The sequence below is a fragment of the Alexandromys fortis genome, unplaced genomic scaffold (genome assembly GCF_014885135.2).
Source record: "Alexandromys fortis isolate MF-2015 unplaced genomic scaffold, M_Fortis_MF-2015_v1.1 scaffold_52, whole genome shotgun sequence".
Taxonomy (NCBI): Eukaryota; Metazoa; Chordata; class Mammalia; order Rodentia; family Cricetidae; genus Alexandromys; species Alexandromys fortis.
This window is the reverse complement of record NW_026067929.1, coordinates 4,199,748-4,227,585: the sequence shown is the minus strand read 5'-3', so window position 1 is coordinate 4,227,585 and position 27,838 is coordinate 4,199,748. Positions and strand designations below refer to the sequence as shown.

At 42.8% G+C, this 27,838-nt stretch overlaps 1 protein-coding gene across 3 annotated transcripts in view; it reads left to right on the top strand.

Moving 5' to 3' along the window:
• Sema5a (semaphorin 5A) overlaps positions 1–27,838 on the top strand; it is a 420,186-nt gene that overhangs the window by 181,526 nt on the left and 210,822 nt on the right. For all 3 annotated transcript variants that reach the window (XM_050144767.1, XM_050144769.1, XM_050144768.1), the window contains one exon: positions 20,499–20,598. In XM_050144767.1, coding sequence (XP_050000724.1) covers positions 20,499–20,598 — 100 coding nt within the window. The remainder of the gene's footprint in view (positions 1–20,498; positions 20,599–27,838) is intronic.

Here is a 27,838-nt window from a genome sequence, read left to right as displayed (position 1 = left end):
CCTGCTTCACGGAGCCTACTTCCATATGCTCCCCCCCCCCTTCCTCCTGGCCTCTTGAGATGCCTTTTTTGTTTTTCTTTGATTTAGCCACCCAGTGCACAAATTAAAAATAGTTTGGGCTGCAACAGAGCCACTGACCCTTTGCAGCACTGTGGCTTTTGGCAGGGGCCCTGTAACTGTTGCCTGATGGGGAGGAGGTGGGAGGGATGTAGTTGGGTGACATTCTGTGGCTTGCTTTGTAATTCTCTCCTGTTCCCTCTGTCTCCATGCATTTGTGAAGCTCCAGTTGATATCACCAAGAATTTCACCCTTCCAGTGAGAAGAAGGGCTCTCCCAAAGGATGTGTGATTCTGTTATGCAGCGGTGGCTCTTTCCAGGACGCCGAGCAAAGTAAAACAGTCCCTTGTTCTGGAGAAACTCTCCCCACCCCCAGACCATCCTGCCATGTGACTTTCTAGAACTTTCCTCATCCATGGAATTTGCTTCAGACTCCTTCTTGCCCTCTAAGAGAATCGTGATCCTCTTCTTGCCCTCTAAGAGAATCGTGATCCCCGCCTTCCTGCTGTGCAAATAGGGTGTAGAAGTTCCTAACCACAGATCAGTGCTTGAAGGATCTGCTTCTTGCTCTGTTTGGTTTTTTATCATCTGTACATTAACCCTTCGGTGTCTGTGCATTGGGTAGGAATTTTCGCCAGAGAAAGCCAAACAAAAGGCTTCACTCTCAGCACACTGCGATGGTTCCCTTTGTACTGTATGTGTTCATTCACATGGCAAAGATTTGCTTTCTTTATCATCAGAGACGGAGGCTTCCCTGACCACTTGAGGTTTTGTGTAAAGACCCTATGAGAGCCTGTGAGTGTCTGATGTGCTCTACTGCACCACATTCTTTACTTGAGCATCTTCTAACATTGTAAGTAAGGGAATGCAAGGCTGGAGAGATGGTTCAGCAGGGAAGGACACTGGCTGCTCTTCCAGAGGACCCCAGTTCAAGTCCAACACCCACACGGTGTCTTACACCTGTCTCTAACCCCAGACTCAAAAGACTCAATGCTTTCTTCTGGCTTCCACAGCCATGGATGTAATACAGGGATAGTGATGCAAGCAAAATTTCTATCTACATAAAATAAATAAACTTTTAAAATGAACTGAAAATGTTTTGCTTTCAGAAATCAGCATACTCCCATGATGAGAGTTAGAGGGAAACCCCCAGGGGCCACATGAGACAGTTGATCATTTCCAGGAGGCCTGGCATTTTTGGGCTGGGCATTACAGTTGCCTGGGTAGGGAATAAATATGTCTGCTTTAACTTCAACCATGTACCACAGAAGATACCTCATCGTTTGCATTTATCCAGCATGGGACCATGCGAAAAAGGCTGGGCAATGCGTGGGCTAGAGCTCAAAATTAGGGCAAGCCAACAAGCTTGCGGTCATGGTAGTTTTTCAGTTTTCCCTTTTGAGGTAGAATTTACTGTTAGCTGAGGTTTACTAATAGTTTACACTCTGTTTTCAGGAATTAGTTATGAAATAGAAAGTAGGGAGTAAAATCCATTTATCTCTTCCTATGAGGTTTAAAATGTTAATATTTATCAACATGAAAACATTTTGGAGTAGCATGGGGATTACTTCTCTCTACACATTTGGCATCATGCCGCAATGACTCTGGGATTGACTGGACGTACAGAGCAGACAATTCTTACATAAGATATTGAACAAGACTGTGGGGGATTTCCTCAAGTCACAAGCTTGAAAGAAACATGGAGTTCTGGATCCCCACATAGGACCAGAATCTGTCTCCTCTCCAGGGAGGAGGGTCAAGCCAGCAGCACATTTGTGGGGTCGGAGCACGCCCTCTGGTGTTTGCTCCATGGCAGTGTTTCCATAGCTTCTGGTTCTGGGCCATGGTAACACAAATCCCTGGTGAAGGACTCAGAGTCAAAGACAGTGCCTGGCTTGGAGAAAAAGTCAGCACACAACAGCGACAGGACATCGTGGTGGTAGATCTGCCCTGAACAGGTTTGAAAATGCAAAACGTACACATGTAAAACCAGTGTGCTCACAGCCACAGTCATGGTAGATGTTGATGAGAGACAAGTTTCATGAGTTGGAAGAAGATGCTGAGGAGCCTGAGCATGTAGCACCTAAAGAGGCAGAGATTAACCTGTTCATGAATGCAGAGTGAGGTGTTCATAGAATCCTTTACTAAGTCTCACATCACCAGAAATAAATGACTCAGTCCTAGATACTGGAAAAGGGAGAGGCCTTGCCATATTTTAAATAACTTCCCCCTTCTCTACAAACAAAACCGCATTGCCCTTATTTCAAGGAGAAAGGCATGTGCATAGATTAGATCTGCGCATTTGACTTTTATCGGGTGAGATTCCTGTCTCAATTGCTCTCCTCAAAGCATTCTTCATGGATGTAAGAGGAAAGACTGGCTGCATGCTACACGGTCCAATGCTGGGAAACATCTGACTTACTCCAACAGAGGACAGCGCACAGACATTTGGCATTCACGAGATGAATCGTGAGCCTTTAAACAAAATGAAACCAATGAAAATGCATGTGTTTGCAGTGTGTGTTTCCTGCCCTTCTGGGCCTCTTATTCCATGGATAGACTCTAAAGTGCTTGCATGTAAAGGACCCATGTGGTTATTGAATTCTGAATTCCATATGGACTCAATGCAATGATGGCTGGTGTTACCTTCATCACGGCTTCATTTTTTACCATAATCTGAATGATGTCACTCATGTGTGTAGATTCAAAGTTGATGTGTTTCTTTGAAAGCTGCTGTCTTATTATAACAAGACACAGAACTTAATAAAAATTAAATTTGGGGAAATAGCAATAACTGGTTTTGTTACCTCTTAATCTATTTCCTCTTTTCTAAAGTGACTTTAATTTCTTCAATCATATGTACTTGGCAAAATACTTTTACCATTTTTAGAATACTAAATGCATATCAGAAAATACCACAGGAAATGTCATCAGATTATCTGCTGTATTTTGTCAGTGTCTCTCTGGCTGGGGCTCCCTGCGCTAACCCCAGAGCTGTTTGATGGTTTGATGTTTGCCTTTGATGAATGAACAGCAACCCAGGTGAGACGGGAGGCCCCAACACTGAAATGAACGGAGGTCCATTTAAGGACTCTCACTGAAATACACAGAAGGCTCAATGTGCAGCCTTGAGAGAGACCATGTCAGAGTTGAGTTAGCTGCTTTTCTTGAATTAAAAATAAACAAGCAAAAACCCTCTTGTATTCTCTGTGTAGAAGGAGATTCACAGAAACTCTGAATTTTACCATCATTTATCTCAGGAAAATAAACTCCCCAGCATTATCTAAAATAAAAATTTTAGGTCAACACAGTTCTCATTTCCAGAGAATTTCTCTCCATCTGTTTCAGTGGTGTTAGTCTTGAAACTATAGGTTATCCCTTTGTTCTTAAAACATAACTTTACTATTTTATTCCCCCTTTACCGTCAAAGAAGGAAGCATTTAAGAGCCATGTAAATGTGAATACCTTAGCCACTTTTAAGGCAACAGTATGGCACAAGATATAAAAGGCAAAAAAGTTGTGACTAATTTAATTTGCATTCTCCAAAGGGATGGGCAAGATTAGAAGCGGAGGGATAATGACTGTAGGTTAAAAAGTCACACAGAAACCTCCAGGAGAGGAAGGACTGAGTCATTCAGTTTCCATCCTCTTCGGCTCCATCAGCTCACGTCTGAACACATTAGAAACCCCTCCTCAGGCTGCCTTGTCACACAGGAGGAAAATGAAGAGGGGTCAGGTTCGAAATTCCTATGTGTAACTATGTAAAAGAACAACTTACGAGAAATCATTCTTTTACAATTTATGCCCGCACACATGCTCACCCCACACTCATGCAACTTCCTCCGGTGACTGCATCTTCTGTTCCCCGGTGACTATTTCCTGCTCCAGCTTTGTAGCTGCGAATGAGAACCAGAAGACCTAGTCTGCCCACCAGTCCATGGTGCACTGTGAATGGGACAGGAACAGAATGCCGGCATGTCTGATAGCCAAGTTCTCAAAAGGCATTTCGCTATTTTGTTGTGATAGACAAGAGCTGCCATTGTGGGGTCTGCCGTGTGTGTGTGTGTGTGTGTGTGTGTGTGTGTGTGTGTGTTCTGAGGGTAGTCGAGGGGGTTGGTTGCTGTAGATGATCAGGGCCGTGGATCAGAAGGTGAGTGTACTAAATCCCAATCAACTTGCCCATGCTCATCTTCCACATTCCCAGGACTCCCCATTTGCTCATGGGCTGAAATATTGGCAAGAGACCTCACTGCCTAAGGCAAGAGACACCTTTTCTGGGTTATAAATCAAGGAGTGCAATTGCAGGGAAGGAGTTTCCAACTTCTAGTTGAAAGCACTCTGGTCCAACCCCCAAGCTTTGCCGTACTTTTGGGGTTCATTTCTTTCCTTGTACAGTAGGTATTACCAGGCTAATGTTCACCTTGTAGTCAGCTTGAATGCATATAGTTGTCATGGAGTTACATGGTGTTCATTCACTCTTTAGAGGCCTATTATTTATGCATATTATATGTGTATAGAAGGGGCGTTGTGCATCTGAGTGCCATGTTTGATGAGGACAGTAGAGGATATTGTATATCCTGAAGTCAGAGCTGCAGGCTTTTGTGAAGTGAATGGCTGGGTGCTGGGAACCAAACTCAGGTCCTTTCCAAGAAAACTGTTCTTTTAACTTCTCATCCACATCTGTCTAAAACCCAACAGTCATTCTTGATATGCAGCTGCACTGGGTCCCTGCTTTGAGCAGTTTTATTGGTTCCATCTTATTTACTGGGTAAGTGTGGTGTGGCAGGCCACCTCACCTTTAGTGAAAATGACATGTGTGTGAACTGCTGAATGGAACACTATTTTCCATGACCAGTAGGACAAGTGTAGGCCCTTCCTGCATACTGAAGGGTCTCTCTCTTGCTCTTATTTGGATAGATGTTTGCAGCCTATCCGTGGCAATGGCCACCAAAGGTGGCATCTGAACAACAGATTATAGAGTTCTAGGTAAGGAAATGGGGGTGAAGGAATCTCTAGGTGGTCTCTGGCCTCAGACTCCTTGATATAATTGAATCAACCCATACACTGGGTGGCAATAAGAAGGAATGGGTATTAGAATTCATATGGGTGGGGTTTGGGAAGATTTCACCCATAAGGATGCTGAGGAGACGTCCCAGGGGTAGGGAACCAGAGGGATACTGTACGGAAGAAGAGACTCTTGGTTGTATTCAGGCCCAGGGTGTAACGAGAGCTGGATGGCAGGGTGGTGGAGGGGCATATATTAAAGAAGTCCAACAACACTACTATGCTTGCATGTTGGTAGAGTATCGCTGAAGTATGTTCAGGACCGTCTCTGTCTTCAGTCCAGTGTGACTGAAATTCCTGGGCAGGGCAGTGCTCGTAATCCCTGCCCAGATAACATTAATTAGAAATATTACTTAAAAAGCAAGGCTAGATTTTCCCCCATCATTCATCATTAAGGTGCCATGTAGCATATGGTCTAATAACTTTTGCCACGTGTCTCTGCAAACATGAAAGTCAACCCCCTTCATCACAGTGCACACTGCGTAAGTCGTTGTCTCTTGTCTGTGCTTCAGGCTGCCCACAGCACCAGACGTCCCTCCACTGGCCCCTTTCTTCTGAACATGGGGCTACTTCTTGGTAATAGTTCTTTCCAACTTTTGGTTCCCCAATCCTGTCGACAGAAGCAGCATTTGAAGAGAAACTAATCACTGTGCCCGATGGGTAAAAACACATTGTCAGGATGCCCTGATCGCAGACATCTTTAGTGTAGCTATGTTTATGTTTCGGAAAGAACAGAAATAGAAATGTTTATAACTACTAAGGGAAAGAAATAACAAATGCAGGCTGGAGTCATCAGCTCGGTTGGTTCTGTTTGTGAGGACAATTTTTGCTAATTATAGTCTCCGTGCAAGGGTTGTATTATTATACTGACCATATGCAATTAACCAGACTTGCCTCCCTCCGTGTATGAAAATAGAATGCACAACAGTTTTGCCCATGTCATGGTCCCAAACGAGTTCTCTTTAGCCTTCAGTAGACACATCTTTACTTGAGGAGTTTTCAGATCTCTGTATGGCGTTAAATTTAATAGGGCTAGTATATCAAAAATAGAATTATAATTACGGAAAGTCAGTTAAAGGGAGGGCGAATGGTAAAATGAAATGAGATTTTTAATGGCTTGCCAGGCCTTATAATTAATGAGCTGGGGATTTGGCCATGTCCATGACCTTCAGGTAAGAAGCAGACAAAATTGTCTGTGAATGGGATCAGGGATAGAATGCTTTTGTGGAAGTAGAGGAGTCTCTCCTTGCTAGCTCTGCCTTTCATCCTCCAGGAAAGGAGGCTGCTTTGAGGCTCTACCAAGTCACCAAAGAGTCACTGGAAGAGGTAGAGCCAGTGACATCCGCTGGAAGAAAGGCGTTGTGTGGTTACTCAATACTTCTATTTGATGGACCACCTATAATTGTGCATATAATGTGGAGCTTCTTTTCATGACAGTCAATTAGTGTGTCTGATCTACTGCAGGGTTTGTTTTGTACCCCGACTTTCTTTGAACACTGGTTGCAAACAAGGAAAGAAGAAAATAGCACAATGCAAGCAGGCTTATATGCCCAATCCATCCTGTGGCTCAGCTTCCTTGCACACCACATGGACTCCTGAGGCTATAAAAATTGTTTTTGTCTGATTAAACACAAGTCCCTTTGAACTCCGTGGGGGTTCGTTTCCGCTTATACTTCCTTGTAACTCTATATGGAGTTATTTTTTTCTTTCTCCTCTTCTCTGGGTTTAATTTGGGATCCAAAGTGTCAACAAGTCTGCCCACCTTACCCCCTTTGTCTTTTTCATAAATTGCAAAAAAATTATCTGTTGAATTTTATACCCCAAGGCACAGAGAGGCAGAAATTGGCATTTCTGTTTGCATCCTCCTAGCTTCTTTTTGTTTATGTACAGAAAATTGGTTTGACTAAAAGTCAGAAGCAAATCAGTACAAATGTCTAGCAACTGGCCCACAAAGGATATTAGTTATGCATCTAATTACCGCCACTGGAGCTTGCCTTTCAAGGTACCCCGGGGGCAAGAAACACAGCTTTAAAGGTAGCAGAGGACCTGCCTGGGAATGTGACTTCTGGAGAAATGATTTGGATGAGGGAGCATCTTAGAATTTTTATGCTAAGAAATAGGATCCAATTTGGAGGCGTGTAAATGCACAGATGAAGATAAATGATGTACTGGTCTGTGGGTGGGGTTAAAGAATTGGATTAATTCTTAGATCATTACCATGGTGATTATTCATTCTGAAGTTCTTCTGGACGATAGAAGTTGCAGATAATTACAGAGGATAAATTGACCCCTCTAATGAAGAATATGGGGTTTGTTTATTCATCTTTGTTTATATTCATTTGTTTCTTCACTCAGGGATGCCTGTGTCTACTTTCCTGATCCATTAAGTCTGTTCTCATGCTAACCTACCCCTATGGACACCCTGTGCTCCCCCTCAGTAAAGACCATCTCTGTGTTGGCATCTATCAAATTTTTTTCCTCACCTCTCTCTACCCAAGTGCTCCAGAAGCAGCTGGCACCTGGAAGTTATATAGCCATTGGGATTTCTAGAAGGCTGTTTCATTTAGTTCTGTAGGAAGGATCTTTTGGATTGTTACCCAACCTGTTCTTCATTGATGACCCCCACCTCAGAAGAGGAGCTGTAGATTGGAAGATTTACTGCAGAGCCTGGGTACCACCTGCAGATCCCTAGTCATTTCATCCAGAGAACCCCCAGTCTTGTTCCTTCCCCTTACATACTCCCAGACTCTTGCATCTCCTCCTGCATCCTGTCTCCGTGATTGTGCTCATATGACAGCCATCAGAATCTTTGAGAATGCCATACAGCTCATGTCTTCCCTTCCCTTTCTGTACACCTTGGCTTCCCAGGGCCTAATGACAGGAATTTGAGACAAATACACAGCTAAATACCAGACCTGACCTGTTGCTTGTTACTATGAATCTGACTTTTTAGAAATGAGATGTACCCATTCAAGGTTGCCTGGGGTCACAACAGCATAATTGAGTTGTTACACTCCCGACCGTATTCCTGTTAAATCAAGAGAACACCTCACCATTTAGCAGTAGGCTTTATCTTTGTCACAGACAGCAACCAGAGTCTACTTTGGCTTGCAAGATAGCACATGGCCTGGCATTGCATCTCCTTCAGCTCTTCCCTCCCTCTGGCACTATGCTCCTGCACTTGTTCAATTACCCTCGGACCCAAGAGGCATCTTCTAGGGTCACGTATCATGGCCCTCTGTGCAGCTATTCCTTAACATTCCCAACCATCTTGATTGTCCCCTGCAGAAGGTGGCCCTGTCTGTATGTTCATCCAAGCCACCCTACCACTCACGTCCTTCTCTGTCGTCATCCTGGCAATTGCTGTCTCTGACTGATCGGCTTCCCTCATTCGGAGACTCGGGCTTGAATGAAGCAACATCCTCTATTGATTCCCCTGTGCTCTCTCTATTTTCTGAAGGATGCCAGGCCTAGAGTTGGTTAGTATTGACTACATGAAACGTTGAAAGGATGCTTGGCCCTCGTGTCTGGTGTGGTCTGGTCTACTGAGCAAACGTGGCTGGGGTGGAGCCGTGACTGTTCTGTGTGCAGTCCCTGAAGTCCTCTGGGATATGTCAGGACATAAGTCCACGAGAGTGTCAACGTACTAAACACACGCTTTTGAATGAGGCTGTGATGTTGAATTCACGGCACCCTAAGGGGCTCAGGGATCCCATAAAGACAGCTTCTGGTTAGTCTTCACAATGGCTATGTGTTCTGCTGGGAAGGGTGAGGGGCTGTTACAAAGCCAGGCTTATGGATCCTGTCAGCTTCGTTCCTGAAAATGATTACAACTGCAGATTCACCAAAATAAACTTTAAGAGCAGAGCAAAGGCAAAATTTCCTTTCCTTTCCACGTCTCTTTGTGGACCTCTTTGTGGTGACCAGTGGTTTGATGGTGTGGGGCAGGCAGAGGGCTCCCCTGGGGTGCAATGGCAATGGCAGAGATACACCTCTACTGGAAATAAAACTTTGAAAGTTGTAAAAATCAGTTTCGTGTTTCATGTTCCATTTTTTTTTTTGTAAGTATTTGGGATGTTTAGTTTGCAGCTGCTACCGCCAAGGAAATCTGGGAGCAAGGCATGCAGCTTCTAGAACTACAGATAACGCTACCCAGAAAGCCAAGCTGGGAGGCCCAGACAGCTTGCTATTTCCTCCCACATGAAGTGGAACAACAGTAATTAAAACTGAGGTTTCAAATGATTTGTGTGTCACTGCTAAGAAGGCTCAAGAATATTTTTAATGAGGAGAATAATAAACCAATGTCATAAAGCATTCTGCATTTGCCAGTTCCAGTTGTTGGCATGTGGCATGCAATAATTTATATAGGTCAGGTGATTGAAGCTCTCCCTAAACCAATCTATAGTGAAATCTCACTATATGGGTTTCATCAGGACACAGCCATGTCCAGAGATTGTCAACTATGTTTATACTACATTAGAAGAACACTCTGATATGCAAAGTCTAAACCATTTACTATTTTATTTTATATCAAACCAACAATGGCACTAAAAGCATACAAACCCCTAAACCCATACCATGCAGATCATTGAGCAGCTACATATATTATGACAGATAATCGATGTTTTATCAACAAAGACAAGATACATAAATGTACAAGAGAACTCTGGACACATCTATTCAGACGAAGGGCTTGCTAAAACTCACCCAGCAAGGCAGCACCATAGGGTTAAAAAGAATCCCGATTACCAGGTCCCTACACATTCCCATCACACATCCCATGACTCCAACTGGCAGTCGCGTTATCAGAATCTTTGAACCTATTGGTTTTGCAGCCGTCTTTTGGGGGTGTGAGAGGAGACTCATGAAAAGTCGCTGTGAGAGTCCCTGGACACCAGACGGTGGTGTAAGTGTGAACTTGGAGAACAAAGAAAGCTAGTGTATGCAAGGGTGTGGGTTGGCTGCTGGGGATTGGCTGCCTTTGAGTAAGTCCATATGCTGGGAGGTCTATGGGGCCACCAGACTCTAGGAATGCGATTTCTTCTGTCTGTGTTGCCTTCGTAATGGATTGGGACACATGTGGCAGTGGATGAAGCTGTGCTCGCTTCCAACTCCCTGGGAAAATTTATCTATCACAGACTGCCGTCTGGCTTCCTTTACTTGAATACTAATGGCACTTAATAGAATAATGGGTGTTTGGAATGGAGTGTTTGTTAATTTGTGTAGCCTGTTGGTAATTTACTGGTTTTTAAGGCAAGTGTCTGAAGTAAAAATAGATGTCCGTCCAACCCACCGGACACTGTTCCTGAAAATGGAGTTGTATAAACCGTGTAAAGGGAAAACGCAATGAATACTGCTGAGGACGAGATGGAGGGTGTTGTCCTGGCTTCCGGTCACAAGCCTATTATAGCCCTGGAAAGAAGGTGGCAACCCAGGGTCTCAATAAAGAAGAAGTGTCTCATAAATTTTTGAACTAGCCACTTAAGACATGTGTTTTTTTTTAATTTTGAAAATACTTATTTTTCTGTATCTTTTAAATTGTCAACATAAAAGATCTCCCTAAGTCATCTATATACACATACAGCATGGGTCTTCACTCATAATTACTACAATCCCCAAATTCTTATTTTTAAGATGTTTTTAAAGACTAATTCAGCATGCCATAGTTGTCTTTCTGTGTCTGACTTATTTCTCGGAACATAATAATCTTCTTTGTACTTCTATTTAAGAGAACTTGGATCTCTTCTTAGTAGTTTAAATAATCACCAAAGTGACCTAGTAATGTTTATCTATCTCTGACTCATTTAGTCCAATTCTTGCTATTTGAATATCATCCAGAAATTTATACGTAGGGTTTTTTTTAATGCATGGTGTTTATTATAGAAATGGGAATGATCTATAGGAATTTCCAAGACTTCCAGCTTTGATAATTGACTAAAAGGACTGGCAATGTGAAAAAAAAAACTGATAATCTTTCAAATGTTTTCCTAAATTGATAACATGTTGATTGAAATTATTAAAGATAAAAGTTACTGTCCTTGTTTTCTTTGGATTGCTGCCATAAACACCATGGTCGCAGCCCGCTCCTGGAGGAAAGGGTTCATTTTCCTTACACGACCCAGTCACAGTTCACCAATGAGGGAGGACAGTCCAGCAACTCTGTCGGGAGCAGAACAGAAGCAGAAGTCCTGAGGAATGCTGCTTACTCGCTTGCTTCCAGTCTCATAGCCGGCTGCCTTTCTCACACAGCAATTTGTAATAAAGGAAATGGCCCAGAGACAAACGCACAGGCCGGTCTGATGGAGGAAGTTTTCTAGCTGAGGTTCTCTCAGAGTTGCTCCAGTTTGAGTCAAGCTGGAAAACACTCAACAACACAGACGTATGTGACAAGGTTCAGGAGATACACACAGAATCTATACACGGTGCTAAATTCTCCCAGCTGTCACACGTAACAGAGTGTTCACAGAACGCCAATCAGAGAGGCTCACCTTGCTTTGATATCCCATGTTTTCATTGACGGTCTGTTTACTGTGGGGGGGGGCTTCTACCTGACAGATCTATCTTCATGTCTCATACTCATACTCATACAACATGGCCAAAGATACCATGTCCACATCACTAATGTAGAGTATACAGCATGGATTAATTTTCTCAGGTAAGTTAAAGGAAAAGAAACCCCATCAGGCAGGGATGAATGTCAAGGACTCAGTAAAAACGTAGATTCTTTTTGAGTGCATTTGTTTGGAATACCTTAGACTTACCAAACCAGCAAGTAAAGAAATAATTTCAATTTGAACAGTTCACACCCAGATAAAACCCAGTGATGAGAAATAAAGGTAGCCAATAGTTGGGACTTCCCGGCCAGCAAGCCTAGCCTAATCAGAAAATCCCAAGCTTAGCCTCTTGACTCCACACGCACCGTCACACGGGTGCAGCACTTGAACCCCCATACAAGCAGGCTCGCCACCTCTTCTTCCCAGAGAATACACACACGGAACTTCAAAGATGTTGTAGGTAAGCGGTAAAAATAACACAGTACGTTTCATTTGGGCAGCATCAAAATATTCTAAGTAAATTGAGTTAAAGTATAGGAATTAATTTTCCTACATTGTAGCACATCAAAGGTGGTCACGAAAACTTTCCAGTGACATGTATGGCATTTTTGTTGGACAGAGTTGTACTAAAGCATTTCTTACCATGCTTTTTCCCTCATGGGACCCATTAATGCCTACTTCAGTTTATCTTTCTTGTGTGTGTCTGTTCTGTTGAAGCTAAATTATTATAAATGTGACTTTGTTTCCCAGTCAGTGCCTGCAGTGGTTTCTTTTTTATAGCAGAGACTTCATAAATATTCATTGCCACATGAATGAATAACTGGGCTCCCCAGTATTGTTGGTGCACATTGTGGTAATGATAAGTTCTGGGGGACATGTGAGTCTGTCTTGGGGAACATGTGCTTGTTCTGGTGTATCCCTGGAATCTCTGCTTCTGCAAAGAGGCCACCTTGGGGCTTATTAGACATTTCTCCAAGCCAGGAGACTTCTGGTAAGAATGCGGCATGTCTCTTGAGTTCTCACAGCTTGCTTCTGAGTTCTGCAGAGGGGGTGGATTACATTTGAATGTGATTTTCGGGGCGCAGGAGGAGGAAAAGAAACTGAGCATGAGGTCTGAGAACGGGGCAGAAGGAGACCATCGTCTCTTAAGAGAGTAAACTTTTCTTTGAGGCTGAGATCAGACCAGTTTGTGAATGTGGCAGAAGCTGATGCGAACTAAGAAGTCTTCAAATGTTTTTTCTGCAATTCCTGATATTACCTAGAGCTGATTGGCTCCTTAAACGCGTGCCAGGCTTCAAGTTACTGTGGGTTACATGGCCGCCGTGCACGCAGGGCAGGCTGTTTGGCTATTCCTGGCGGTGGGCTGGAATGGGAGAGAGGTGGTGGGGGAGGGGGGGGAGGATAGTACTCATTGAATAGAGAGTACTCGTTCCCCCAGTTTTAGCCATATTGTCAGCATTTGTAATTCTAAAGTCATAAATCTCAAGGAAATTACTTTTTAATGTCCCCTGGCACAACATTAAGACTTTGCAATTAGATTTTATAGCTTACGGTCATATGTTACGGGTCACAATGCAGGATGAAGACCCTTCTGCAGGACAGATTCAGAAATTTAAGATGGAGCAGGCTGGGAAGTAGCTTCCTGGTAAATGGGGTACTGGTGGTTTCAGGCTGATCCTAGCCTAGAATTTCAAGATCTTGCATTGCATATGAAGTCTAGCATCTTCTTTCTAAAATGTTGATTATCAATTACTTCTTGTGAGAGCTACCAGTGAGAAAAGCCGGGTGCTGACCACCGTGGTCCTTATCTTAAGGAAATGGCTATGAGGGATTTAGTAAAGTAGAAAGCTATGAAGGTCTTAACAATTCTAAGCAAAAGAAAAGAGAAGCCCCATTCAGAAGGTGTTTCTTGAAATATTTTTTTAAAAAACCTTTCCATTATTACCCCTTTTTGGGTGTGTCTGAGGTGTGTACAGCGCAGAGGTAGCTGGGCCATAGTTGCTTGAAACTCTCCTGCTGTTGACACCGAGTTCCTGTGATAGTTCAAGGATGTATTTCTCGTCTGTGCAGAGAAATTAGAGAAATGAATGGAACTTCAGAGGCAGAGTGGTAGCCGAAGGCAGTGCTACCTTCCAGTAGATCTGTGATGCATGCTTGGGCCATGGTGAAGTGTTTTGTTTTGACTTACTACTAGATAGATAGATAGATAGATAGATAGATAGATAGATAGATAGAGAGATAGATAGATAGATACATGAAGTCTGGGCACTAAAATATTTTGTAGTCTTTTAAAGGATTGCAGAAAGAACTGGGGGTCTGGAATCCTTGTGAGTCTAGTTTTAGGGTGATTGTTGGCATGGAGCATTGGCTAGTGCTCACAGGGAATTGACTTTTGCAAATGACATAGAATGATGTCTAGAAAAGGGGGCTGTAAGGAAAGAGAAGTAACAAGCAAGCAGGAAACAGTGGAGCAAACCAGTACAGACCTGCTACCCTATTCTTGGTAGGGTTTTAAAGCATTTCACTCCCCGGGTTTTGAATCATAATCTCAGCTTAGATGATGTTGACAGGGCAGGTTATGCAATGCACTGAAGCTGGAAATAAAGTCCACAGAGGAAGAGAGGCTGCCAGCTTTAGAGCATATTAGCTATCTTTGCGGTAAGATGGTCTTTGTACACCTTAGATAAAAGTGAGTAAAAGAAAAACCTTCCAGAATGTTCTCTGTACTCCATCCTGCAATCTCTTCCCTGCTGTGCTGACAACAGCCAAGAGCCAGCTGCTACACCGTCAGGACAGTGTCTGATTCAAACACCACACACTCATACATGATCACACATCAGCGCTTTGTGGTTGACTGCCACGCACACCCATACACACTCATACACACTCATACATCAGCGCTTTGTGGTCGACTGTCCCACACACACATACACACTCACACATCAGTGCTTTGTGGTCGACTGTCACACACACACATACACACTCACACATCAGTGCTTTGTGGTTGACTGCCACACACACACACAGATACACACTCACACATCAGTGCTTTGTGGTCGACTGTCTCACACACACACACACAGATACATACTCACACATCAGTGCTTTGTGGTCGACTGCCACACACACACACAGATACACACTCACACATCAGTGCTTTGTGGTCGACTGCCACACACACACACCCATACACACTCACACATCAGCGCTTTGTGGTCGACTGCCATGCACACACACACACACACTCACACATCAGCACTCCACTCTGTGTGCTTCTCATCTTCATCGCAATAAAGCAGATCTGGACATGGTTGGCATTTTTATCCTTAATACTTACGAAAGACATTTGGATCCTAAAACCTGGCTAATGGACATGGTAAAAGGGGTGTGTGTGTGTGTGTGCCACAGCATTCATGTGGAAGTCAGAGGCCTATCTCAGTGTCCGTTTCTGCCTTCCAAATTGTTTGAGAAAGTGTCTTTTGTTGTTTAGCCCCGTGTGCAAGGCAAGCTGGCCTATAATCATCAGATGTCTCTGCCTCTACCTCCTACCTCCTGTAGGAGTGCTGGCATTGCAAATGTGTGCCCTGGGATGTAGAAATTTTCATGTGGATTCTGGGAATCAGAGAATGCAGGTAGTCAGAGTTATACGAGCCTTCTCCCCAGCTCTGAGGGTGTGCCCCCTCAGATCCTAATTGATACTCAGATCATTATTAATATTAACAATAGTACAAGCAGTAGACGCTTTGTGCAGGCAGAAGGAGAGATTGGCAGGGTTAGCCCAGTTATGTAAGGCTGCATTTCATTGTTCTGAAGTCTGCAGTTGAGAAACAAGTGGGTATTGATTTTGCTTAGCAATGTATCAATAGGAATAAATTTGCTTTTGAAATGAAGAGGTTGCTTGTTCCCCCTTTGTTTTGTGACCTTGGGTCTGTGCGGCTGTATTTCTATGCCTAGTATGTTTTCCTAGTACAGTTCTGTGACTGGGTGAGTTTCTATGCCATTGGTTTTGGGTCTAAGCATGACTCCCCTCACCATGCTTCCGTCTTCTCACCTATGATGAAGAGGACTGTGGAGATTCAGATCTGTGAGTTGCTTGCAACAGAGCCTAGAACCAAGCATCCTGCTTATATTATATATTAGCTCCATGGGAGCCAGTGGTCCTGGTGTGTGTTTTCTATGCATAGCTTCAGTGGCAGAGAGTCAGCCATGCAACTTCTTGAGGCATAGAAACAATAGGTTTTTTTCTTTGTGCTTCAACTTCTTTGTCTGACGCACATTGCTTTCTGTCTATGGCTTGGGGAATATTTTTCTACCATCTCCAGTCCTAACTAAATGTACACTATGATTCTGTTTTCTGTGTGAATTCAAATCCCCATAGATGTTTTGGAATGTTTTCTCTGTCCTGGAATAGGCTGGAGTGAAAGAATGCAGGATGGAATTGGAACTAGGCCATGACAGTCCTTATCCACCCTTATCCACTTTAACAAATCAAGCCAAGTTGAGTTGCTGAGAGTTGATGCTGCAGGCAGCAGCCAACCCCATCAGGGTCCGGTATTGTCCCTTAGCAACAGAATCCCCTTATGTTTTCAGATTTCAGCTTACAGCATTGTTACCTGGACTATCTCTAGAATGTTTTTGCTTGAGATAAGAGCTCTTCCTATTACCTCTCCTGTATAGGGAAGGGGCACTGACTGGCATCTGTCAAGAAAACATACAATTTAAGGCTCCCAATTACTTTTGACCAAATTTATTAACCATCACTCATGTTTATAAAAGAGTTTTCTTAAAAGTATAAACCACATATCTTTTAAAAGCAATTTGTATACTTCTGGAAAAATATTGACAAAATATAATGTGTGAGCTTATTTTGTTGCAAGAACTCAAATGTCAACACACCTGACTTTGGGGTTGGTATGTGCACACATATATTTGATTTGCTGATAGATATACATTTCTTTAACATAATATAAGCCGTGTTCTCAGTTGATCCCTGAGATTTATTTCTTATGATGATACTGACTCACCTTACTGCTTTGATTATCATGATAATTGCAACCTCAAGCTGAGTTGAGAAGTTTTCCCTTTTGTCTGAAATAACTTATAAAACATTTGCATTATATATTCCTTATGAATTACATAAACCTAGTCTTGTCATTTCTCTAGCATGCCATATGGTGGAGTTCATTATGAAATTAGTTCATGTGCTTTTAATAATAAAGTGGTGCAAACCAATAATCTCTGAAACGTTTCCTAGTAGACTTGTATCTGTTGAGGGGCAGCGACTTGGTTATACTGGAGACTTTAAAGGGCAAAAGGGAATGAAGGAATCTGAAGAGATGGGATTTTGCAAAAGTCAGAGCCCTGGTCTTCAGGAGAGGATGGAGAACGCTGTGAGGCTGTGGTTTGTGCCTGCAGGAAATCAGCTGGTCTGAGTAGAAACTCTCAGAATGATGGCCTCAGTAAGAAGAATGGGTGAATGATACACAAAGTTGAGGCGAAGTAACATTCATGAAGAAAGCAATAGACAATTAAAATGAAGAAACTCTACAGCTTGGTTGATTTTTGAATGAAGGTTGCCCCCTGTAAAAGTACATGGGTTTTTTTTTTGGAGGGGAGGAAGGGAGTGAGGGGATACCTTTGCATTTCAGTTAAACCTAATGGAACAACACTGACTATATTGTTACCGCATTTTCCTTTCCTTATTTAGCTTCCTTTCACGCTTTGGGGTGTTCTCAGGAGCACCTTTGTTTTTGTTGCTGCTGTTCCTCAGAACAGAAACCTAATCCTGAAGGGCTTCTTTTCAACCAGCTCTAAGGTCTCCACTATTCCACCTTTAATGGATGAATGCGTGCTGAACAAGCTAGCTGGCTATTTTCTGATATTTGTAATATTTTTTCTGCTCTTACTTGGTTTGCATTTCTCCACTAACAAGCAAGGTCAGCCTTGGCTCTGCTAATTTTTCCCTCTCGTGCTTGGGAGAGGACCTGGGTTCTCGCCTATGGAGCCTATAAGTTGAGGTGAATGAAGTGAGATGCACTCCGCCCAGCCTGGGAGTCTAGATCAGGGCTCTTTGTTTGTGGGCTCCTCATCTAAATAGTGATCGTTTCAATTTAAGCATGACGTCAGCTCTTCTGGTCTTAGTGGCATGTGGAAATGGTCTGCAGTCCATCTGCTGCCTGTCCACGTTAGTGGGAGACATTCTTTTGGTTGCACTTTCGGGAAAACAAGTCATGCCCTCTGACCCTTGACTCCCTGGTGTAACCTGCAGATGTTTTGTTTTCTTTAATCCCCACCCTTGTTGGTCTCACCTCCCAGCAGCTGTCGCATTTCTGTTGTCTACTACTACCTACATTCTGATATTTAGTGTTTTTAATATCTTGTTCTCTACACTCTCCAAAGCATCCTCTCTGTCAAAGGCCACTCTTGTTCTCTGGATCTTTGATTCCATAAATTAAGTGCTCTCTTGAAAACCTGTAAATTCTTTCTTGTTGCATCTGCTCAGAAGCCCAGATGTCACAGACTTTACCTGAATCCCCCGTGGTTGACATGAAACAAACCTCTTGATGTCCAACCAAGCATTTCTTGAGCTGCTGCTACTTTTTCCTTTCCCCATTCTTCCTCCTTCCTCTTCCTTCCACTTAACTCCTCTGGAAATGACCCACTCGTGTCTACTCTTTAGCTCCACACCCGACTCAATGGCCACCACATTCAAGGCACCGCCCCTGACTGTAGACACCAGAACTTTGGTTTTCATCGCCCATTACCTGGAAGTATTCTCATAGTAAGGATGGTTGTATGAGATACAGAGAAAAAAAACCATGGTCTTCGTGTTGGAATATGGATGGCTAGATGACATAGAGCCAGAGGGAAACCACCATCCTCATGTTAGAATAAAGATGGCCAACGATGTGCTGGAGAGATGGCTCAGTGATTAATAGTACCGATTCTTCTTCCAGAGGACCTGGATTCAATTCCCAGCACTCATGTGGCAGCTCACAACTGTTTCCAGTTCCAGGGGACTGGACACCCTCATGCAGACCTACATTCAGCCAAAACACCAATGCACATAAAATAAGACTAAATTAAATGATTAAAAGAGAACCAAAGATTTTTTTAAAGTATGATCTCCCTCCCCATGGGAAGTCTTATCCTCTCTGAGGAATGGATATGGGGTATGGGGGAAGTGGGAACTAGGATTAGAATGTAAAACTTCAATTTAATAATAATAATGGATGTGATTATAATCAGAAAAATAAATTAAAAAGTGTAGCTTCCATGAGGTTGGTACAGAGGATCACTGTGGTCTGTATGTTACTCCCTTGCCTGCTCCTCTAAGATATGTGACTCTAGACGTCTCTTCCTTTCCATTATCCCCGCCAACCTCTCCTCTCTGTAGTTGTGTAATCCCTATGGCCCTGTAGACACTTATAAATTGTATTTACATTTATAGAGACATTAGCACTATTGTCCTAATGGCATTACAATTTCTTAGAAGGACCCTTTACTCATAACATGTTACAACACTGATGTCTTGTATGTGTAGTTATAATGAGTAGTTGTTTTAATTGATTTATGGTAAACATGAAAAAGTGTTTGCGAAATGCCAAGAATAACACACATTCGTATGGTAGCATATACATTAAAATTTCAAAACCAAATCTGTGTATAAGCTTAGACCTGTTTTTCTTTAAGAGGAAAATAAATTCCAATCAATATCAATTCCCCAGGAACAGATAATGAAGATATTTTGCTATCCATGCACGAGGCGTTATATGACAAGAGTTTTCCATACTAGATCTGTTTTTATCTTCAGCGTCTGTTCGAGGAGATTATTGCCTTTCTTTAAGCCAGTAACAGCATTGGTTTGACAGTTAGCATATGCCCATTTAGTCAGCATGATATTACTCAAGCACTAAATCCAAGAAAAAGAACATCCAACTCTATTGTTGGTTGCCAAGGAAGAGGGGACAGTATCCTGAAACTGGCAAGCAATGCGCGGCATGTTTCTTCAGTGCCAGGAATGAGGCATGGTTCAGAAGCAGTGTTATGTCCTTTTTCATACACGGTCATTGCCTCACAGTCTGACTCTGGTAAGCTAATGTCGAATGAGAGTTAACAGTACTTGTAAAAAATTAAAAAAAAAAAAAGAACCAAGAAGAACAAGAAAGAAAGAAAGAAAGAAAGAAAGAAAGAAAGAAAGAAAGAAAGAAAGAAAGAAAGAAAGAGCCTTAGAGTGGCTGCCTCCTGATTTCCCTTAGAAAAAATGTAATTGAGCCATAGGAGTAACCACAAATTTCTCATCCCTAAACATTCATAAAGGATCAAATGTGTTTAAAAAGTCTAATTTACAGGGCCAAAATAGAAATCTAATTGGTCTGGAATACTCATTTGAAAGCGACAGAGGTGTCCATGCTTTGTCCTTGCTTCTGAATCTAGTGGGGTTGACCAGTGTGCAGGGCTCAGCCCTGGAGTCTTAGGAAATGGTCCTTACCATTCCCTGCTGCTCCGGTGGGTCTTGTGAAGTATGAACGCTCAGCCTGCAGCCAAAGGAAAATGTACATCTGGCTTGTTAATCACGGCCAAGCACCGATGTCTAGATTGCTCTTTGTTGAGTGGCTGCCTTCTGTATTTGCAGGTTAACATATGAATTATGTGATATCCTGATAAAAAAGCCTATAGTGGCACCTGTTAATTGTCCCAGGGGACCTCCAAGTCCTTGCTGCTATGCTTGTTACCGGATCTGCCCTCTCTGACATCCTGGAGGAAGATCATTCATTTTTTTTATTTTTACCTTTTTCATTTGTTTCTTTCTTTCACATTTAGAAATTGGCCCCTGGTTACGGGAGTTCAGAGCGGAGAATGCTGTGGATTTCTCGAGGTTAACATTTGACCCAGGACAGAAGGAACTTATCGTAGGAACCAGGTAAGAGATGCTGTATTTTTGTCTTCAGAGATATTTTCTGATTTCATTGTTTATGTGTACAGTATGCCACCCCCGCCCCCCCCCCCGGCTTTCTTGGCTTAAATCAGTGTGTACTGAATAATGTAATTTCATCTGAGGAGGAAGGGTTAAGTACATGCCATTTGGTACGTCCTCAGTAAGGGCACAGCGAGCTCCTCACTGCAAGTGTGGACCATCCCCGACCTGCTGCAGCAAGTCTGCAGACCTGATTTCATGAAATTGTTCCTACCACAATCCCAGAGGATTCTTTCAGGGTTTTATTCTTACGTTAGAGATGAGGAGACTGGGGTAGAAAGTAAACAAAAACAAAAACTTGTTGTCCAGAAGCATACACCCTGTGAAAGATGGACCCCAATTTCAAACCCAGCCACTTTGATCCCAGCAAACATGTTTTTGACTTCTGTATGTTTTTGAGTAGAGTTCAAGAGACCAAACATCTCCATATGCTTGGGCTTCTAAACAACCACTGTTATCATGTCTTTCCTTCTTTTCTTTCCTTTTCGTGTGTGTGTGTGTGTGTGTGTGTGTGTGTGTGTATGTGTGTCTACAATGTCTCCTCTGGTGGTAATCAGATTCCTGTGTGTGGTCAGCACCTGTGTGTATCTGGGCACTAGGTCCCAACACACAAATGTATATTTGTTTTCATCATTCTGACTGATATTTCCCCTGAAAGTGTGCAATTCCTACATTCGGAAACATACTATTTGTAAATATGGATTCTTCTGGAACCTGAGGAAGGCACCTTGGGCATCTTTTATATTATATGTATTTCTATGTGGTAAGACACATATTTTGTAGATCAAAAGATTTAAAAATTCCTGCATAGACCAGAGTGCAGCTCAGTTTAAATTGTGTTCTGGGTCTTCCAGATAAAAATAGAATGTCTGCAAGAACCATCTGCTTTCAGATTCTAAGTCAGAGCATTTGGGGAGGACATAAGGGGTCACCGATTCAACTCTAAACCCCACAGTTCACCTGTGGCTCCTGAGAAGCCCTAAGACATGCCTTCAATTTGTGCATAGCGTGACATGCTATGTACATACTGTCAGTGAATGGAGAGCAGGCGGCCTAGGTCTCAGTGCCAGGTGGGTGCTGTGTCAATGCTTGTGAGGAGTCTGTGGCTTTGAGCCAGACAGATTCTTGGTGTCGTTTTTTCTCAGCCTCTACTGTGGATGGGACAAGGGGGTTTCCCATGTTGATCTCATCACGTCCCATCACTTAGAGTATGGGCTGAGCCACTGCACATGAACTAGCTCTTTCTTTCCTCTGGGATCAGGTTTAATTTTTTTCTTCAATACTGGCTAATTCCTTAAACAACCCATTCCATTTTTTTCTTCTTGGCTACATCCTTCTTATAGAGAAGGACCTGACTCAATATCCTCTCTGGGTCATGAGCAATGCCTGCACTGCCTGGTTCTGTTACTATCCGAGGGTCTATTTTTCTCACTACACTACTGAGAGTATTGTGTTATTCCTGCACAAGTGTCGTCTTTGTCCTAGGCATCAGAGTATGGGTCGAGCCTTTTGTGTTTGTTTGTTCATTTGTTTCATTAAAATGTAGCATAGTGTCTTTCTCCTTGTAGAAACCCATAGATAGCAGACTTTGTAACATGCTTAATCTCAGATTTGGTTTGTCCCTTTACACATCTGTGGGAAATGTTCAGGAAAACAGCACTGGAATGAACTCAGGTTTATTCCAAATACCTACATTTGGAGTGAGCATGAGAAGGTGGCAGTGGTATACTTCCAGGCTTGCCTTGGACTATGATCCAACCAATGGGAAGAGACCCTCTCCTCTAAAGCAGGTACAGGTGTGGTTCCAGCCAGCGTTGATCCTGCAGCCCCCACTCTTCTTTCAAAGCTTTTTAAAAGGCTTTCCACTAGCTAGACTCAAGAGTGTCCACCATCATGGAAAATTTGGCATTTGGTCAAGATACCAGCTTCTCTTAGAGGATGTAAGACAACCTCAGAGTGACCTGAAATTTGTGACAGGCTGTCTTCTGTGCCCGCTCTGGGTGCAGTAGTAGTGAGAGATGATGCTCAATGGGACATTGTCCTTGGTCATCCATCTATGAGAAGCTCTGCTGGTCTTCATAGCATTGCTTTCCAGGCCCAGTTCTTCCACTAGAGAATGGACCAGTGCCCAAGTCACCCTAGTGGGCAGAGTAAGGTGGTACCCAGAATGAACACAGATGAAATACTCAGTGACACCTGAACTTCAGATGAGCAAAACATGGTATTTTTATGGTAAGTATGCTTTGAAATCCTGAATACCCTAGGGATACAGGCTGTATCTTATATTCTACAACTATCTTTAATACATTGTGGGTACTTGATAAATGAGGAAGGAAAGAGTACACTGGGCTTCCCAAGCTCTGAGCATTATTTTCTTATCTTTAAAATTGATACAATAGTGTTCACCCCTTCAAGCTGCTGTGCGGATGAGTGAAATAGTCAGTGACAAGCCACTGCCACATTAACACACCCCCTGCAAGTCCACGGTGTGACGAAGCCCTGAGCTTTCCAGATGAAGCCACGTTCATGCTCATACACATTTCAGACAAAGAACCCTGAAGGAAGAGGGCAGGAATTTCATTTAGGAAATTTGGTGGGATTAGGCTCAGGACATTTGAGAGGGAGTCTGACCACTTATAAAACCTTAAAAATAGCCCAGCCCTCAGGTTCTTTATAGGAAGGCATGACCTAGCAAGACAAGTTTAGATAACATGTGCATTTTTTTCAGAAACCAGTAACGGTTTAAAAATATGAGCTGTGGAAAAATAGAACAGGCCTCTTTATTTTGATCCCAGTTAGCAGTAGATATTATGGAACCATTTCTGGGACAGTTTCCTTTTATATCAGTGATGCTCTACGTCCCCAAGAGCGAAGTCAGTTAAAAATCTTTAGCACTCTTTGATAAAGAGAGCTTATTGTGTAACAGAAGAAAAAATACTTCTTCAGGCAGTTTGTGCTTCTGTAGCGCCAGAAGGCCTTTGGTTTGGAATCCATATAGTTTCTAGAAGGATTCGCTCATTTACCGTTTCCAAGGTGTATGGTGACTTTCACGTGAATTCAAATGTCTTGGCGTTCAAATCCTGCCTTGCTCCTGCATCTTAAAAATTTAATAATGTTCGTGTCTGCAACCATTACACTTGGCCATCTTCCTTTTAAGGGAATGTGGAGCATGCAGAAGACAGGAGGAAATCACCACTTCCAGAGACAGCCGCAATTCACCTTTCAGTAAACACAATTACTCGGCTCCCATGTGCTTCCATTCTCAGGATAATTTGTTTCGGGCGGCTAGATTCTTCTTGCCACAAAACCTAGTGAAATCAACTTCATGGATGAAAGAAGAAAAGAAGATCAAGCAAAGGAATCCGCAATTGCTTAGGTTTTTCTGCGTGGCTAACTGTGGAAGCAACGGCAGTGATCATACTTCACAAGCTCCCAGCTTCCATTTGCCGCGGATAGAACTGTAGCGACATACGGGAGAAAGGGAGAATACATTTTTCTTTTCCCTGAGATTCAATCTAAGTGGTAGAAAGTGATGATCCTGAGTCCCGGGTTTGAGTGATGGTTGCAAATGACAGCTGATTGGCTGCACGCAGCATTATGTCGTTTGGAAGTTAGCTACATTTAATAATACAAAACACTGGGCACTGGTCATGAAAGAGTGCATCGCTAAAGCACTTGTAGCGTCTTTGCCGTGGAACAATGGGGAAGAAATGGAGGGTTCCTTCGTGGCTATTTGGTCATTTGTCTTCAAAGTGACTTTCTACATGAAAGCACAGTTCACTGTGTGTCTTGGTTCTCTGATGTTTTCCCTTTAAATTCAGCCTGTCTCCTAAACTGTCAATTAGTTACTTTCCATGTTTTCCTTCTGGCTCTCCTATTCTCCACCTACCGTTTTCTGTGTGATGGGCATCCGCGTAACTGCGGTGTTTCAGTTAGAAAGGGCCCTGCTGGTGATCCCAGACCAATCCACAGTCTACAGGACTCAGTCATCTGTGTGGATGAGGGGCTGAGATTGAGACCCAGACACCTTATATGTAGATCAGATAAAGATCACGATTGAGGACAAAACCAATGATTTATTTTTCTGGAAATATTTGCTTTTAATTTTACTGGAAATCTACCGCCAAACAGTAACACTCTGACTATACCATGAAGACAGATGCCGGGTCTGTGTAGGTCTCCTTATACACATGATCTAATGTGAGGATCAGCCAACCGTGCCCCCACCACAGACCTAACCTCAGTGCAGATCCCTCATAGCTGTGCACCTGGGTTCATGTCAGGACCCCTTTATGGGTGTATATTTTACACACTTGATCCATCATGCCAGCCCCTGAATCATCATCCTAATCAGAAAACATTTCTCTCTATAGCAGATGATAAGTTTTTATATTCCTGCACAGAAAATGTCAGACATTGTTGACTCCCCATGGGAATCCTTACCTGCTCTGAGGAGTGGATCAAGGGTGGGGTAGGGAGAAGGTGGGGGCGTAGGAGAAGGGGAGGGAGTGGGAACTGAGCTAGATATGTAAAAGGAGAAAAGATTATTCTAAAAATAAATAAATAAAAATGGTATAGATTACCAATAAGCCCAGCTTTTTGTTTTGTGTTGTATGTTTTTATAAGAAAACTAACTAGTTATTAATTCGGTTTGGAAACCAAGTGCTTCCAATACAGGGCTTTAGTTTCTTCAGCAATCACAGTGAGCAGAGTTGTTGAATAATTTCACTGTATTCTTGGACCATTTGTTTTCCTCATCCTTAGCTTTCTAAACCTGAAAATTAAAACAAGGAAAGAGTCACACACTTTCCTTCTGGTCGAATTTGCTTTACATATTCAGAACTGCTGAAACTCTTACACGCATTGAAATTCTGGGTTTGCATGGGACATTCGTACACTCCTGCCCTGGTCATCACAGACCATCAAATAGTTTAGTTCTTCACTGTGTGTGGCTGGGGAGGCATTTTTATAAGTTGTTCTTTGAAGAAGAAAAGGATGTATATAGTTGGTTGAACTGCATGTTCTTAGAATGTGGCTACCTTGCAGTTCCTACCAGACTGGGCAGTGGCTTTGATGGTTTGCTTGAGTTGGTTCTGCCTTGTTTCCATTGGAAGCCAAGACCCTGGCGCTGCTTCTCCCTAATGACCTCACGGTGAATTGCTCTGAGAGAGCACCTGTTCTCGTAAGAATGTGTTAAATAAAGGCTTTTATTTAGTTAAACTGAGTTTTTCCCTCATGAAGCAAGTATTCTACCACTTCTCCTCACGGCTTGTGGGGGAAGGGCTCTTTTAGATTCAGATAAACTTTACTTTTCCAAGACTGCTTAATGCTGTTCTCTGTTCTTCAGATCGCGTTAATCCCCGTTTTTGCTTTAAAATTTTTACCTGAGATTTAACCTGCTGGAAGCACCATATCATTAAAAGGAAACCTAGAAACGCTTATAGGATCGACAGTTCGGCTTCCAGCAGACGCACCGCTTCCTGGTTTTGAAGGGTGTGTTTTAGTCGGGCTTATGAAATTAAAGGTAACATGCGCCAAGGGGATGAAATCAGTGATTGGGAGCGAATCCAAGAAGCAGTGGCCCCAAGATGCACAGAAACCTGAGGGGGAGGCTTGGCCACAGAGGTGCTGTGTTCTCATCAATTATGGCCTAGGAGACGCAGTTGAGAGGGAAAGAGGGACAGGGCTGCTCATTGCTGCCCCTTTGGTTATATGACCTCACCTGAACCCTTACTATTAGACTTAATTACATTTTTCGTCTCCTTTCCATTTCCTCCTTGGAGCTGGTATTGTGTGCATTGGTGCTTAAGATCTTTTTCATCATTAGCATGGCTTAAGGCAAGCGGTCATTTAATGTCTCCTTTAAAATAAGATAGGGTCTGTTTCCCTTGGCTGCAGGCAAGTGCTCCAGGGAGCCAAGGTCTGAAGCCTTCTATCTAGGCACTGTTACTGAGATGCAGTTGTCAAGATAATGTCTTATGTAGACTTGTCTAGGGAGAGTGGTCTTTTGGATTGTTACCAGTTCTCGTAGTTTTTTGTTACATTTTCCTGTCCAGGGTTTAAGACCATGCAGGTGGCCAAGTTCATTGATTTTTTTTTTTTTTTGTACTGTTGAGGCCAGTAGAGGATTTAGTCTCAGGGTGACTTGAGCTTGAGATACTTGGGATAATTCTCTGTGCTAGCGACCTAACTCTGGCTATTGAGTCAACCCTCACCATGCAGGCCTTCCCTCCCCATTATAACTCTTTATTCCTAGATAGAATGAGAGACTCAAGGTCTTGAAGAGTTTGAAGACAAGAGTGTTTTTGCTGTTGTTGTTTATTTAAAGAGATGTTTTTTTTTGGGGGGGGAAATACCAGATTTGAATCGTTTCTACTAAAAACCCATGTGTAGGACAGGAAATTAATTGTTTTATCTCCCTCACCTTGTAAGAGTTCTATCTAAATATTTTAGTCATGCCCACCCAGCATAACCTTTTTCCATCTCTCTTCTAGGAATTTGGTGGTTTGGCATAGTGACTCTATTCTCCTTGGAGCAATGCCTCCTTTCCCTTTTCTCCTCCATTTCCTGTGTGCCAGTTTCTCTCACACTAGCCAATTGAGTATGATTGTGAGGTCAGACCCCATTCAATGGGGAGAAGACACAATCACCACATTGAGTTAGAATTAAAAAAATTGTACTTCCCAATCCCTGTCCTGGTATGCGTTCACTCTTCCAGGGCACACTCTTTTGAACAAGAGACATGTTTGTCTTGTCCACAACAAACAAACACAACACCAACCAACTAGCCAAGCAAACAAATAAACAAACAAGCTTTAACCATATTCCCATTTCACCTGGTCCTTTTTTTTTTCTGCATTGTCTGTTTAATTAACTTGACCTGTTGACTCATAATTTTTTAAAATCTCATCTCTTAAAGATACCCAGCTATGACCTATGGAGTGTGTGTGTGTGTGTGTGTGTATGTGTGTGTGTGTCTTCTAACTTTGTTATCCTTTGTCCTCTATTTACTAAATATCAGTATACTTAAGGATCAATTTAAGCATCCTCTGTGCTTGCCCCAGCTCTGGTTCAGAGAGATTCCTGACTTTTGGCTTTGCAGGGTGGCAGAGACACATGGTCACAAGGAATAATTTCTTTGTGAGTAGACTCTGTGGCACGGAAGACAATAGTAGTAAAGGATTTG